Source organism: Mustelus asterias, chromosome 8 (assembly GCF_964213995.1).
Source record: "Mustelus asterias chromosome 8, sMusAst1.hap1.1, whole genome shotgun sequence".
NCBI classification, from domain to species: Eukaryota; Metazoa; Chordata; class Chondrichthyes; order Carcharhiniformes; family Triakidae; genus Mustelus; species Mustelus asterias.
In genome coordinates this window covers 11,908,878-11,925,781 of record NC_135808.1, presented here as the reverse complement: position 1 = coordinate 11,925,781, position 16,904 = coordinate 11,908,878, and the positions used below count along the sequence as shown (strand labels likewise).

General features: G+C 50.0%; 1 protein-coding gene across 1 annotated transcript in view; it reads left to right on the top strand.

The window, feature by feature from the left end:
- LOC144497660 (uncharacterized) overlaps window positions 1–16,904 on the top strand; it is a 156,309-nt gene that overhangs the window by 96,492 nt on the left and 42,913 nt on the right. Inside the window, 2 exon segments of the mRNA XM_078219103.1 lie at window positions 6,084–6,268; window positions 12,227–12,276. Coding sequence (XP_078075229.1) covers window positions 6,084–6,268; window positions 12,227–12,276 — 235 coding nt within the window.

The window sequence follows — 16,904 nt, the reverse complement described above, 5'->3', positions numbered from 1 at the left end:
GTCGAAACTTTGCATCTTGTACTCATCAGGGGCAAGAGGCAAGAATACCAAATTTCAAAGGAAATGTGAATTTTTATGCCCCTTGGGGAAGGGGGTGCTGATTGGTTGGCAAGCAGACTTTGATTGGTTGTGCGTTGCCATGGTAGATACATAATTCCCTAAAAATGGCGTCACAGGTAGATAGGGTCGTAAAGGGTGCTTTTGGTACATTGGCCTTTATAAATCAAAGTATTGAGTATAAGAGTTGGAATGTTATGATGAGGTTGTATAAGACATTGGTGAGGCCGAATTTAGAGTATTGCGTGCAGCTTTGGTCACCTAATTACAGGAAGGATGTTAATAAGGTTGAAAGAGTGCAGGGAAGGTTCACAAGGATGTTGCCGGGACTTGAGAAACTGAGTTACAGAGAAAGGTTGAATAGGTTAGGACTTTATTCCCTGGAGCGTAGAAGAATGAGGGGAGATTTGATAGAGGTGTATAAAATTATGATGGGTATAGATAGCGTGAATGCAAGCAGGCTTTTTCCACTGAGGCTAGGGGAGAAAAAAACGAGAGGACATGGGTTAAAGGTGAGGGGGGAAAAGTTTAAAGGGAATATTAGGGGGGGCTTCTTCACACAGAGAGTGGTGGGAGTGTGGAATGAGCTGCCAGATGAAGTGGTGAATGCGGGCTCACTTTTAACATTTAAGAAAAACTTAGACAGGTACATGGATGAGAGGGGTGAGGAGGGATATGGTCCAGGTGCAGATCAGTGGGACTGGGCAGAAAAATGGTTCGGCACAGCCAAGAAGGGCCAAAAGGCCTGTTTCTGTGCTGCAATGTTCTATGGTTCTATGGTTCTATGGTTAAGGCACCCAGGGAACCATTGGCCTCAGGATTGCATTTAATTCCAAAATGGCCCAATGCCTGGATGTTTGTAGAGGAGGACAAGCAAGACTAAAAAAGGGCTCTGAATAATCGCCAGAGAGAAGATGAACAGAATCAATAAGGCTCGATGGGAGACAGGAAACTGGGCCATATCACTTAGGGCCAGCACTGGGCGGCTGTCGTAGTTTGGGTACAAGATAGATAGAGAGAGAGAAGTGGGCTGTATTAGGGTTAGGGGTAGAGAGAGAGGACGACTGGACTGGTGTTGAGGGTTGGTTGAAAGATAGAAAGGACTGGCTGATGATGGTAGGGTGGCACAGTATTGAGCACTGCTGCCTCACAGTGCCAGGGACCCGGGCTCAATTCTGGCCTTGAGTGTCCGTGTGGAGTCTGCACGTTCTCCCTGTGTCTGTGTGGGTTTCCTCCGGGTGCTCCGGTTTCCCCCTACAGTCCAAAGATATGTGTGTTAGGTGGATTGGCCATGCTAAATTGACCCTTAGTGTCAGGGGAACGAGCTAGGGTAAATCCCGGGGTTACAGGGATAGGGCCTGATTGGGATTGTTGTCGGTGCAGACTCGATGGGCCGAATGGCACTGTAGCAATTCTATGTTGGAGATTTGGAATAAGAGTGATGGAATATTCCTCCACCGTTCTCTCAGGCAGTGTATTGCACCCGCAGTATTTTGCTTATTTCAACATTAAGAATGTTTCAATGTTAAGAATATAGACATCGAGTGAGTTCTCCGACCCACTAGCCCCATGTTTCCCGCCGGCGAGAGGTGGCGCGTTGTTTGTTGGAGGTGGGATTCTCTGATCCCGCTGCTGTCAATGGAAATTCCCACTGACGTTACCCTACGCCGGCAGGAAGCCCGTGGGCGGAGGTGCATGTTGCTGGGCAGACCGGAGAATCCTGCCAGTGTGAGCGGCCAGAGAATTCCGGCCAACATGTTGGGTAAGAGAATAGACTGCCTTCAAATAAAACACGGCTTTGCCGTAACTAGTTCTAGTTCGATGGTATGGTTATGCCTTGTGGTGCTCCACCATGTAGACTCGCTGCTTACTTACAGGCTGTTGCTTCTAAACTGTTCTCTCAATCTCTTACCATGTGACTGCATACATCATACGTGTGGGTGGCGTTATTCCCCAGTCTCCCGTTAACCCTTACTCTGCCGACTACCTTCGCAACAGAATGCATGATCTTCACATCCTCCTTTCTTTTCAAAAAAACTTTCCTACTTCCTGTCACCAAACATTTTTTTTTAATCCTTATCCCTGCTCCGGCCACATCAAATCTCTGACTTTGAATTCAGGTGGTCTGAAGTCTCGACAGTTCTTCTATACCTCGGTCTGTCTCTGAGGAAGTGTCGACTTATTTCCGTTCTGTAACTCTCTCCTCCTGCATCTTCCATTGTCCTCACTCTTGAGTGTTTTGTTGCCCACACTGGGGTCTTTCATTGGCCTCCCTTTGGGGCCTTTTGTTGCCCTCTTTCTGGGGCATTCTGTTGCCTCCTCTCTGGGGTCCTCTTCGATTTTGATTTTGATTTGATTTATTATTGTCACATGTATTGGTATACAGCGAAAAGTATTGTTTCTTGCACGCTATACAGACAAAGCATACCATTCATAGAGAAGGAAAGGAAAGGGTGCAGAATGTAGTGTTACAGTCATAGCTAGGGTGTAGAGAAAGACCATAGACCATAAGATACAGGAGCAGAATTAGGCCATTCAGCCCATCGAGTCTGCTCCGCCATTCAATCATAGCTGATATGATTCTCATCTCCATTCTCCTGCCTTCTCCCCGTAACCCTTGATCCCCTTATTGATCAAGAACCTATCTATCTCTGTCTTAAAGACACTCAATGACCTGGCCTCCACTGCCCTCTGTGGCAATGAGTTCCACAGATTCACCACCCTCTGGCTGAAGTTTTAAAGGAGCGTCCCTTCACTCTGAGGTTACGCCCTCGAGTTCTAGCCTCTCCCACGAGTGGAAGCATCCTCTCCACCTCCAGTCCACCCAGGCCTCTCAGTATTCTATAAGTTTCAATTAGATCCCCTCTCATCATTCTAAACTCTATCAAGTGTAGACCCAGACTCCTCAATCAACTTAATTTCAGTAGGTCCAGTCAATAGGCTGATGGCAGCAGGGAAGAAGCTGTTCTTGAGTTGGTTGGTATGTGTCCTCAGACTTTTGTATTTTTTTCCCAACGGAAGAAGGTGGAAGAGAGTATGTCTGGGATGCTTGGGGTCCTTGATTATGCAGGCTGCTTTGCCGAGGCAGCAGGAAGTGTAGATGGAGTCAATGGACGGGAGGCTGGTTTGCGTGATGGGACTGGGCTTCATTCACGACCCTTTGTAGTTTCTTGCGGTCTGGGACAGAGCAGGAGCCATACCAAGCTGTGATACAACCAGAAAGGATGCTTTCTATCGGTGAAAGTTGGTGAGAGTGGACATGTTGAAACCTTTGCCTTCACTCTGAGGTATTCTATTGACGATGGTCCTTTATTGAGAGTTGCCCAGTATCTGGATTCTCTTCTCATTTTCCTGTCCAGAGCTGCTTATTTCTGGTGGTTGCCGCTATAAGTGCTTTTCCCTCTTTAAGAGTGAATGTAGCAATATATTGTTCACTATAGTTGCTGGGATACAGTTGGCTTCCCTCTGTTTTTCTTTCTGAGCTCCTGTTGCTGGGCAGATTTTTGAATGAGAAGTCCTGTCGGTGCATTTTGTGACAGGTGAATCAATGCAGTGATGCGCGATTAAATCACTCGGGAGGCTGGATCGTACCCAGGAAATAAAGGCTTTTATTAGTAACAAGAATGGAGCATACTGCTTAACAATACAATCCCAGACTAAAGGGTCACCCGGCAGTGCAGTGACCTTTATACTCCTACAGGTAGGCGGAGCCAACCGGAGTGTACCACAGAACAATACCAACAGGTAGAACACCCCAACCCTAACCCCAACAGTGACAACAGTAACATATGTACAAGTACCCATAGTGCTAACCATCTATGGTTCAGTACCCATAGTGGTAACCATCTATGGTTCAGTACCCATAGTGCTAACCATCTATGGTTCACCACATGCAGGTACAGAGTGTTCCAGCTTTTGTTCTGTACTGTGCCGCGTTAGGCCTGAAACTTAAGTCTTTACTTAAAATGAGCGTGTTTGAAGATATTTCCTTTCAGTTTAGAGAGCTTTTAAAATGACAATTTCAGCCTTTTATTCTGCCTGCCATAGAGGGGATTTCTTTTTAACTTAGGGTTTGTTCTGGGAGATTTCACTGCTTTTCACACCCTGTTTTCTCGTTTCTTTAAACTTGAAGTTGCTTTCTGGCTCCAGCTTTTATTTTTAAGCTGCTGGACTTGTGAAAAACCTCTTCACGAAATCATTTTTATGGGGTGTGGGCATCGCTGGATAGACCAGCCCATCCCTAATCCCGTGGGTGGCACAATGGTTAGCACTGCTGCCTCACAGCGCCAGGGTCCCAAGTTCGATTCCCGGCTTGGGTCACTGTCTGTGCAGAGTCTGCAGGTTCTCCCCGTGTCTGTGTTTCCTCCCACAGTCCAAAAGATGTGCTGGTTAGGGTGCATTGGCCACGCTAAATTCTCCCTTAGTGTACCCGAACAGGCGCCCGAGTGTGGCGACTAGGGGATTTTCACAGTAACTTCATTGCAGTGTTAATGTAAGCCTACTTGTGACACGCCCCTTCTTGAATCACTGCAGTCCCTGAGGTGTAGGTACACCCACAGTGCTGTTAGAGAGGGAGCTCCAGGATTTTGACCCAGCGCCAGTGAAGCAACAGCCGATATATTTCCAAGTCTGAATGGAAGTAGCTTGGAGGGGAACTTCCAAGTGGCGATGTTCCCAGGTCACCCATTTATGATCGAGATGTGGAGGAATTCCTTCTCTCAGAGGGGAGTGTATAGGAATAGGGACGTTTTGCTGCAATTGTTGGTGAGGTCACGCCTGGAGTATTGTGTGCAGTTTTGGTGTCCTTATCTGAGGAAGGTTGCCCTTGCTATAGAGGGAGCACAGTGAAGGTTTACCAGGCTGATTCCTGGCATGGCAGGTCTGTCATATGAGGAGAGGCTAAATCGGTGAGGATTATATTCACTGGAGTTTAGAAGAGTGAGAGAGGATCACATAGAAACTTATAAAATTCTAACAGGTTTAGACAGGGAAGATTCAGAAAGAATGTTCCCGATGGTGGGGGAATCCAGAACCAGGGGTCCTAGTTTGAGGATAAGGGGTAAACCTTTTGGAACTGAAGTGAGGAGAAATTTCTTCACCCAGAGGATGGTGAATGTGTGGAATTCACTACCACAGAATGTAGTTGTTGCCCAAATGTTGTGTGATTTCAAGAAGAAATTAGATAAAACTCTTGGGGCTGAAGGGATCAAGGGATATGGGGGGGAAGGGGGGATCAGGATATTGAATTTGATGATCAGCCATGATCAAACTGAATGGTGGAGCAGGCTCGAAGGGCCGAATGGCCTCCTCCTGCTTCTAGTTTCTATGTTCCTATCGGTGAATCTGTGGAATTCTTTACCGCAGTGAGCTATAGAGGCTGTGTCTTTCTTCAAGGCTGAGAGAGACAGATTTTTAATCAGTAAGGGACTCGAGGGTTATGGGGATAAGACGGGAAAGTGGAGTTGAGAATTATCACATCAGATCAGTCATGATCTCATTGAATCAGATCCTTCGGATGGCACCGTGGCACAGTGGTTAGCGCTGCTACCTCACAGCGCCAGGGACCTGGGTTCAATTCCGGCCTCGGGTCACTGTCTCTGTGGAGTCTGCACGTTCTCCCCGTGTCTGCGTGGGTTTCCTTCGGGTGCTCCGGTTTCCTCCCACACTCCAAGAATGTGCGTGCGGGTTAGGTTGATTGGCCGTGCTAAATTACCCCTCAGTGTTGGAGAGATTAGCAGGGTAAATGTGTGGGGTTATGGGAATGGGGCTTGGGTGGGATTGCGGTCGGTGCAGACTCGATGGGCCGAATGTCCTCCTTCTGTACTGTAGGGATTCTATGATTCTATGAATGGCGGAGCAGACTTAATGGGCCGAATGGCCTATTTCTGTCCCGATGTCTTATGCTCAGTGCTGCTAGTTACCCTCTGGTTTAATTACTAGGACTCTGTTCACTGTTAAGATGCACATTGGCGCACTGACTGATGTGGAGGATGCTTTCTCTGAACCTGTCCATTTCTCTCCGCCAGGGGTGGACGCCACACAGTTATGCCAACATGGTGGGCAATGTATTGATGCGGGGAACTCCCATTACTGCCAGTGCCCGGCTGGCTTCGAGGGCAGCTACTGTGAGAGGGAGATCGACGAATGCCAACCCGATCCCTGTCAGAACGGAGCCACCTGCCACGACTTGGTCGCCAAGTATTCCTGCCAGGTACTGGGGTGCCCGCTTCCTGGGTGGGGCCTCAGATCCAGTCTAATTAAACCTTGGTGTGTTTTCACCTCTCACCCCTGTGCCTGCTAACCTTGGCACCCAGTCTGGCAATGCCTCAATGTTGAAATTCTTCACCCACATGTTCAAAGCCCTCCATAGCCTCGCTCCTCCCTATCCCTGTGACTCCCCTGTGTCCCACCACCCTTGGAGCAATACTTCCCTAATTCTGGCATCTCGAACATTCAGGATTTTAATGGCTCCACCATTGGTGGCCGTGCCCTCAGGGGGTGGCACGGTGGCACAGTGGTCAACATTGCTGCCTCACAGCGCCAGGGACCCGGGTTCGATTCCCGGCTTGGGTCACTGTCTGCGCGGAGTCTGCACATTCTCCCCGTGTCTGCATGGGTTTCCTCCGGGTGCTCCAGTTTCCTCCCACACTCTGAAAGACGTGCTGGTTAGGGTGCATTGACCATGCTAAATTCTCCCTCAGTGAACCCAAACAGGGGCTGGAGTGTGGCGACGAGGGGATTTTCACAGTAACTTCATTGCAGTATTAATGTAAGCCTTACTATTGACTAATAAATAAACTTTACTTTACTTTACCTGGGCCCCTTACTCCTGAAATCCCTCCCTACAATCCGTTCACTCTCTACCTCACATTCCTCATTCAAATGCCTCTTTGAACCTCCCTCTTTCAATGAACTTTTGACATCTAATCATCTGATTTGATTTATTATTCTCGCATGTATTGGGATACAGTGAAAAGTATAGTTTCTTACGCTCTATACAGACAAAGCATAGATTACAACCTGAAGGCCTGTAAATTGGGAGAGGGGAGTGTGCAGCGGGGAGGGGAGTGTGCAGCGGGGAGGGGAGTGTGCAGCGGGGAGAGGAGTGTGCAGCGGGGAGGGGAGTGTGCAGCGGGGAGGGGAGTGTGCAGCGGGGAGGGGAGTGTGCAGCGGGGAGGGGAGTGTGCAGCGGGGAGGGGAGTGTGCAGCGGGGAGGAGAGTGTGCAGCGGGGAGGGGAGTGTGCAGCGGGGAGGGGAGTGTGCAGCGGGGAGGGGAGTGTGCAGCGGGGAGGGGAGTGTGCAGCGGGGAGGGGAGTGTGCAGCGGGGAGGGGAGTGTGCAGCGGGGAGGGGAGTGTGCAGCGGGGAGGGGAGTGTGCAGCGGGGAGGGGAGTGTGCAGCGGGGAGGGGAGTGTGCAGCGGGGAGGGGAGTGTGCAGCGGGGAGGAGTGTGTGCAGCGGGGAGGGGAGTGTGCAGCAGGGAGGGGAGTGTGCAGCGGGGAGGGGAGTGTGCAGCGGGGAGGGGAGTGTGCAGCGGGGAGGGGAGTGTGCAGCGGGGAGGGGAGTGTGCAGCGGGGAGGGGAGTGTGCAGCGGGGAGGGGAGTGTGCAGCGGGGCCTGGGTGTCCTTGTGCACCAGTTGCTGAAGGTAAGCATGCAGGTGCAGCAGGCGGGTAAAGAAGGCAAATGGTACGTTGGTCTTCATTGCGAGAGGTTTTGAGTACAGGAACAGGGATGTGTTGTTGCAACTATACAGGGCCTTGGTGAGGCCACGCAAAGAACAAAGAACAATACAGCACAGGAACAGGCCCTTTGGCCCTCCAAGCCTGTGTCACTCATGTGCCCAACTAGACCATTCGTTTGTATCACTCTATTCCCAGTCTGTTCATGTGGCTATCTAGATAAGTCTTAAACGATCCCAGCGTGTCCGCCTCAATCACCTTGCTTGGGAGTGCATTCCAGGCCCCCACCACCCTCTGTGTAAAATACGTCCCCCTGACATCTGTGTTGAACATTGCCCCCTCACCTTGAACCTGTGACCCCTTGTGTTCGTCACCTCCGACCTGGGAAAAAGCTTCCCACTGTTCACCCTATCTATGCCCTTCATAATTTTATACACCTCTATTAGGTCGCCCCTCAACCTCCGTCTTTCCAGGGAGAACAACCCCAGTTTACCCAATCTCTCATAGCTAAGACCCTCCATACCAGCAACATCCTGGTAAACCTTCTCTGCACTCTCTCCAAAGCCTCCATGTCCTTCTGGTAGTGCGGCGACCAGAACTGGACGCAGTATTCCAAATGTGGCCTAACCATTGTTCTATACAGCTGCAACATCATATGCCAACTTTTATATTCTATGCCCCGTCCAATAAAGGCAAGCATGCCAAATGCCGTCTTGACCACCCTCTCCATTTGTGCTGCCACCTTGAAGGATCTGTGGACTTGTACACCCAGATCCCTCTGTGTGTCTATACTCCTGATGGTTCTGCCATTTATTGTATAGCTCCCCTTAACATTAGATCTACCGAAATGCATCACTTCGCATTTATCTGGATTAAATTATCCTAGAGTATTGGGTAAATTAGAGTAAATTATCCTAAGAGTATCCAGGATAAATTATCCTAGAGTATACACCTAGAGTATTGTGTGCAGTTTTGGTCTCCTTTTCTGAGGAAGGATGTTCTTCCTCTCGAGGGAGTTTAGTGAAGGTTTACCAGGCTGATTCTGGGGATGGCGGGACTGAAGTATGAGGAGAGATTGACTCGGTTAGGATTGTTTTCACTGGAGTTCAGACGAATGAGGGGGGGATCTCATAGAGACTTATAAAATTCTAACAGGGCTAGACAGGGTAGATGCAGGGAGGATGTTCCCGACGGTGGGGGGAGTCCAGAACCAGGGGGTCACAGTCTGAGGATTCGGGGTAGACCATTTAGGACGGAGATGAGGAGACATTTCTTCACCCAAAGAGTGGTGAGCCTGTGGAATTCATTACCACAGGAAGTAATTGATGCCAAAACATTGAATGTATTCAAGAGGCGGCTGGATACAGCACTTGGAGAGAAAGGGATCAAAGGTTACGGGGAGAAAGCAGGATTAGGCTGTTGAGTTGGATGATCAGCCATGATCGTGATGAATGGCGGAGCAGGCTCGAAGGGCCTCATCCTGCTCCTATCTTCTATGTTTCTATGTTTTACATCGGGGAGAAGGAAAGGAGAGAGTGCAGAATGTAGAGTTACAGTCACAGCTAGGGTGTAGGGAAAGATCAACTTAATATAAGGTAGGTCCATTCAAAATTCTGATGGCAGCAGGGAAGAAGCTGTTCTTGAGTCAGTTGGTACGTGACTTTTGTATCTTTTTCCCAAAGGAAGAAGGTGGAAGAGAGGATGTCCAGGGTGCGTGGGGTCCTTAATTATGCTGGCTGCTTTGCCAAGGCAGTGGGAAGTGTAGAGAGAGTCAATGAATGGGAGGCTGGTTTGCGTGATGGATTGGGCTACATTCACAACCCTTTGTAGTTCCTTGCGATCTTGGGCAGAGCAGGAGCCATACCAAGCTGTGATACAACCAGAAAGGATGCTTTCTATGATGCATCTGTAAATGTTGGTGAGAGTCGTAGCTGACATGCCAAATTTCCTTAGTCTTCTGAGAAAGTAGAAGCTTTGTTGGGCTTTCTTAACTATAGTGTCGGCATGGGGGGACCAGGAGAGGTTGTTGGTGATCTGGACACCTAGATTTTGAAGCTCTCTTAATATCTCCTTGTGTGTTTAAGGATATACTGACCATAGAGGGCATGCAACTAGGTTTCAGCAGAGTAATTCCTGGGATAGCAGGATTGTCCATGGGGAGAGATTACAGAGAATGGTCCTGTGTTCTTGGAGTTTAGAAGAGTGAGAGATGATCTCCCATGGTATCATACAATCCCTGCAGTGCAGAAGGAGGCCATTCAGCCCATCGAGTCTGCACCAACAACAATCCCACCCAGGCCCTATCCCCATAACCCAATGTTTTTATCCTGCTAATCCCCCTGACACTAAGGAGCAATTTTACCAGGGCCAATCAACCTAACCTGCACATCTTTGGACTGTGGGAGGAAACCGGAGCACCCGGAGGAAACCCATGCAAACACAGGGAGAATGTGCAAACTCCACATAGTTTCCTGAGGCCAGAATTGAACCCGGGTCCCTGACACTGTGAGGCAGCAGTGCTAACCACTGTGCCACCATGCCATTGAAGTTCTTACAGGACTCGACAGGGTAGAGGCAGGAAGGTTGTTTCCCCTGGGTCGGGAGGGTCTCAAAGCAGGGGTCACAGTCTCTGTGTAAGAAGGAGGCCATTTTGGACTGAGAAAGGAGGAATTTCTACACTCAGAGGGTGGGGGGAATCTTCAGAATTCTGTATCCCAGAATGGGTTGTGGGAGGGACTCAGTCACTGAGTATGTTCGAGACAGAGATCGATAGATTGCCAGGTATCAAAGACACTAAGGGATACGGGGATGGTGAGAGAAGATGGTGTTGGGGTGGCAGATCAGTCATGATGCGGTTAAATGGCGATGCAGGCTTGAGGGCCCAAATGGCCTACTCCCGCTCATATGTGTAATATCCTAACTATATTGTGGGTTTTACACAGAAAGAAAATGGTGTGGTTTGCACGTGTAGATTCAATCTAACAACAGATTTATTGAAGGAGCTGTTGCCTGTACAGAGCAGAAAATGAAACTAAGCAATCGTCTGGGAAACACCCCAATGACGTCAGCATCAAATCATGTGACCGGTTCTTAAAGCAATCATGCAACCACTTAAATATATAACACTGTGTGACTCTGTATCGAATATTGTTTGATAATGCTCCTGTTAAAAGGGACATTTCAAAGACCCTCTCCATATAAGATGTTGCCCGGAATTCTCTGGCCGTTCATGCCTACGGGATTCTCCGGTCCCGTCGGCAGCGCACCTCCCCCGCCCTCGGGTTTCCCACCGGCATGGGGTGACGTCACTGGGAATTCCCATTGACAGTGACGGGACCAGAGAATCCCACCGCTGGCAAACAACATACCACCTCCCGCCAACAGGAAATACGGCGCTGGGAGGCCGAAGAACCTCACCCGATGTCTATAGTCTTAACATTGAAGCCTTCTTAACGTTGAAATAAGCAAAATACTGCGGATGCTGGAATCTGGAACATAAAAACATAGACACTAGAAGCAGGAGTAGGCCATTTGGCCCATCGAGCCTGCTCTGCCATTCATTTTGATCATGGCTGATCATCAAATTCAATACCCTGATTCCCCACTTCCCCCATATCCCTTGATCCCTTTAGCCCCAAGAGCGATATCTAATTTCTTCTTGAAATCACAATGTTTTGGCCTCAACTACTTTCTGTGGGAGTGAATTCCACACATTCACCACCCTCTGGGTGAAGAAATTTCTCCTCACCCCAGTTGTAGGTTTACCATTTATCCTCAAATTATGACCCCCTGGTTCTGGATTCCCCCACCATCGGGAACATTCTTTCTGAATCTACCCTGTCTAACCCTGTTAGACTTTTATAAGTTTCTATCAGATCCCCTCTCACTCTTCTAAACTCCAGTGAATATAATCCTAAGGGACTAAGCCTCTCCTCATATGACAGACCTGCCATCCCAGGAATCAGCCTGGTAAACCTTCGCTGTACTCCCTCTATAGCAAGGACATCCTTCCTCGGATAAGGAGACCCAAACTGCACACAATACTCCAGGTGTGGCCTCACCAACGCCCTGTACAATCGTAGCAAAATATCCCTATCCGTACACTCAAATCCTCTCTCGATGAAGGCCAACATACCATTTGCCTTCTTTACTGTATCTGCTGTACCTGCAGACTTACTCTCAGGAGAAACGGGAACAGAGGATGCTGAGAACACTCAGTAGGTCTGGCAGCATCTGTAAGGAGAGAAAACACAGTTAACGTTTCGGTTCTTTGTCAGAACTGAAGAGAATGTGTTGGATATTAAAGTGTTTTGGTGAAAGATTGCGACAGAATGTAGCAACTTTAAGAGGACATGTGACCTGGTGTGGAAGAGTTGCTACATTTAGTTGCAATCTCTCTCAGCTACACTTTAATATCTAACACTTGCTCTCTTCGATTCTAACAAAGGGCCAAAAGGTCTCGGAGTGTTCACTCTGCCTTGTCTCCTTACAGATGCTGCCAGACCTGCCTTCCCTGCCGGTGCTTCAGAACATTGAGTTATAGTCAGGGGTTTACAGCATGGAAACAGGCCCTTCGGCCCAACTTGTCCATGCCGCCCATTTTTGAACCCCTAAGCTAGTCCCAATTACCCACATTTGGCCCATATCCCTCTATACCCATCTTACCCATGTAACTGTCTGAACGCTTTTTAAAAGACAAAATTGTACCCGCCTCTACTACTACCTCTGGCAGCTCGTTCCAGACACTCACCACCCTGTGTGTGAAAAAATTGCCCCTCTGGACACTTTTGTATCTCTCCCCTCTCACCTTAAACCTACGCCCTCTAGTTTTAGACTCCCCGACCTTTGGGAAAAGATGTTGACTATCTACCTTGTCTATAGAACATAGAACATAGAAAAGCTACAGCACAAACAGGCCCTTCGGCCCACAAGTTGCGCTGAACATGTCCCTACCTACTAGGCTCATCTATAACCCTCTATCTGACTAACTTCCATGAACTTATCCAAAAGTCTCTTTAAAGACCCTATCGAATCCGCCTCCACCACCACTACCAGCAGCCGATTCCATGCACCCACCACCCTCTGAGTGAAAAACTTACCCCTAACATCTCCTATGTACCTACTCCCCAGCACCCTAAACCTGTGACCTCTTGTGGCAACCATTTCAGCCCTGGGTAAAAGCCCCTGAGAATCCACTCTATCTATACCTCTCAACATCTTATACACCTCTATCAGGTCACCTCTCATCCTTCGCCTCTCCAAGGAGAAAAGACCTAGCTCTCTCAACCTATCCTCACAAGGCATGCCACCTAATCCAGGCAACATCCTTGTAAATCTCCTCTGCACCAGTTCTATGGCTTCCACATCCTTTCTGTAATGAGGCGACCAGAACTGGGCACAGTACTCCAGGTGGGGTCTGACCAGGGTCCTATACAGCTGCAGCATTATCTCCCGATTTCTAAACTCAATTCCTCTATTGATGAATTTATTCCATACGCCTTCTTAACCACAGCGTCTACCTGCGACGCCACTTTGAGCGTTCTATGAACCCGGACCCCAAGATCCCTCTGTTCTTCCACACTGCCAAGCATATTACCCTTAATATTATATTCTTTCATTCTATTCGACCTGCCAAAATGAACCACCACACACTTATCTGGGTTGAAGTCCATCTGCCACTTCTCCGTCCAGTCTTGCATCTTATCTATGTCTCGTTGCATCTGCTGACATCCCTCTACACTATCCACAACACCTGCAACCTTTGTGTCATCAGCAAACTTGCCAACCCATCCTTCCACTTCCTCATCCAGGTCATTTATAAAAATCACAAAGAGCAAGGGTCCCAGAACAGATCCCTGGGGCACTCCACTGGTGACCGACCTCCATGCTGAAAAAGACCCATCTACAACCACTCTTTGCCTTCTGTGGGCAAGCCAGTTCTGAATCCACAAAGCAATGTCCCCTTGTATCCCATGCCCCTTCACTTTCTCAATAAGCCTTGCATGGGGCACCTTATCAAACGCCTTGCTGAAATCCATATAAACCACATCTACCGCTCTTCCCTCATCTATGTGTCTAGTTACAGCTTCAAAAAATTCAATTAGGCTTGTAAGGCATGATCTGCCTTGGACAAAGCCGTGCTGGCTATTTCTGATCATACTATTCCTCTCCAGATGTCCATAAATCCTGCCTCTCAGGATCTTCTCCATCAACTTACCAACCACTGAGGTTAGACTCACTGGTCTATAATTTCCTGGGCTATCTCTTCTCCCTTTCTTGAATAACAGAACCACATCCGCAATCCTCCAATCCTCCGGAACCTCTCCCGTCTCCATTGATGATGCAGAGATCATCGCCAGAGGCTCAGCAATCTCTTCCCTCGCCTCCCACAGTAACCTGGGGTACATCCTATCCGGTCCCGGCGATTTATCTAACTTGATGCTTTTCAACAGCTCCAACACATCCTCTTTCCTCATGTCCACATGCTCAATCTTCTCAGTCCACTGCAAGTCTGCACTGCAACTACCAAGATCCTTTTCCACTGTGAATACTGAAGCAAAGTATTCATTGAGTACCTCTGCCATTTCTACTGGTTCTACACAGACTTTCCCACCGTCACATCTAGGCCCCTCATTATTTTATAGACTTCTATAAGATCATCCCTCAGCCTCCGACGCTCCAGAGAAAAAAGTCCCAGTCTATCCAGCCTCTCCTGATAACAAAAGTTGAACAATATCGCCATCAGCTGGTGGACAGTTCATACTACATCACATTTTCTCATTTCTCTTCTCCCCCATTTATCATCTCCAGGAACAGAGGAATTACCAGCAGAAATCAGGAAATTCAGCCCTTCGAGCCTGCACCACCATTCAACCAGATCATGGCCAAATCCACACCTGCTCCCCATATCCCCTTAACCCATTTTTATATCAGAAATACATCTATCTCCTTCTTGAAAACATCTAATGATTCCACCGCGCTGTGGGGCAGTGAGTTCCACCACCCTCTGAGAGAAGCAGTTCCTCCTCATCTCAGTGTTAAATCTACCGCCTCTCAAACTATACCTGTACCTCTTGTTCCAGATTGCCCCATAAAGGGAAACATTTTTCCAGATTTACTCGATCAATCCCTTTTAAAATTTTATATCCCTCGATCAGATCCACACTCATCCTCCTGAACTCCAGCGATTACAAACCCAAACTGTTTAATCTCTCCTCGTACATCAACCCCTTCATCCCCAGAATCAATCTGGTGAATCGCCTCTGAACTGCCTCCAAGGCCACCGCACCCTTCCTCAAATATAGAGACCTAAACTGACACAATACTCCCGATACCCTCCAATTCTCATCAACACCCAATACAATCACAACACTTCTCTACTCTACACCCCAGTCCCTTCGCAATAAATACCGACACCCCTCCCCTCACCCTCACTCACTCTGATGCCCCTCCTCCCCTCCCCTCACTCTCACTCACTCTGACACCCCTCCTCCCCTCCCCCACTCTGACACCCCTCCTCCCCTCCCCTCACCCTCACTCACTCGGATACCCCTCCTCCCCTCACCCTCACTCACTCTGACACCCCTCCTCCCCTCACTCACTCTGACACCCCTCCTCCCCTCCCCTCACCCTCACTCACTCGGATACCCCTCCTCCCCTCACCCTCACTCACTCTGTCACCCCTCCTCCCCTCACCCACTCTGACACCCCTCCTCCACTCCCCTCACTCACTCGGATACCACCCCTCCCCTCCCCTCTCCCTCACTCACTCTGACACCCCTCCTCCCCTCACCCTCACTCACTCTGACACCCCTCCTCCCCTCCCCTCACCCTCACCCACTCTGACACCCCTCCTCCCCTCACCCTCACTCGGATACCCCTCCTCCCCTCACCCTCACTCACTCCGATACCCCTCCTCCCCTCACCCTCACTCACTCTGTCACCCCTCCTCCCTTCCCCTCACCCTCACTCACTCTGACACCCCTCCTCCCCTCACCCTCACCTCACTCTGACACTCCTCCTCCCCTCACCCTCAATCACTCACTCTGACACCCCTCCTCCCCTCACCCTCACTCACTCGGATACCCTCCTCCCCTCACCCTCACTCACTCGGATACCCCTCCTCCCTCATCCTCACTCACTCCAATACCCCTCCTCCCCTCACCTCACTCACTCGGATACCCCTCCTCCCCTCACCCTCACTCACTCTGACACCCCTCCTCCCCTCATCCTCACCCACTCTGATACGCTCCCACTCCACCTCCCTCACCCTCAGTCCCACTGACCCTCAGTCCCACTGACCCTCAGTCACACTGACCCTCAGTCCCGCTGTCCCTCAGTCCCGCTGTCCCTCAGTCCCACTATCCCTCAGTCCCGCTGTCCTCAGTCCCGCTGTCCCTCAGTCCCACTGTCCCTCAGTCCCACTGACCCTCAGTCCCAGTGTCCCTCAGTCCCGCTGTCCCTCAGTCCCACTGACCCTCAGTCCCCGGTCCCTCAGTCCCGCTGTCCCTCAGTCCCGCTGACCCTCAGTCCCGCTGTCCCTCAGTCCCGCTGACCCTCAGTCACACTGACCCTCAGTCACACTGTCGCTCAGTCACATTGTCCCTCAGTCCCACTGACCCTCAGTCACACTGTCCCTCAGTCCTGCTGTCCCTCAGTTCCACTGTCCCTCAGTCCCACTGACCCTCAGTCACACTGACCCTCAGTCCCACTGACCCTCAGTCACACTGACCCTCAGTCCCGCTGTCCTCAGTCCCACTGTCCCTCAGTCCCGCTGTCCCTCAGTTCCACTGTCCCTCAGTCCCGCTGACCCTCAGTCCCGCTGACCCTCAGTCCCGCTGTCCTCAGTCACACTGACCCTCAGTCACACTGACCCTCAGTCCCGCTGTCCCTCAGTCCCGCTGTCCCTCAGTTCCACTGTCCCTCAGTCCCGCTGTCTCTCAGTCCCGCTGTCCCTCAGTCCCGCTGTCCCTCAGTCCTGCTGTCCCTCAGTCCCGCTGACCCTCAGTCCCGCTGACCCTCAGTCCCGCTGTCCCTCAGTCCTGTAGCTCCTGTGGTAAATGTATTCCCCTTTGGTTCTCGGGGGGAGGTGTGTTTGGGGGGACAGTGTGAGGTTCTGGCAGTGAGTGTGTGGTCTGGATAGGGACCGGGCAGCTGGCGCTGTGTCCAGT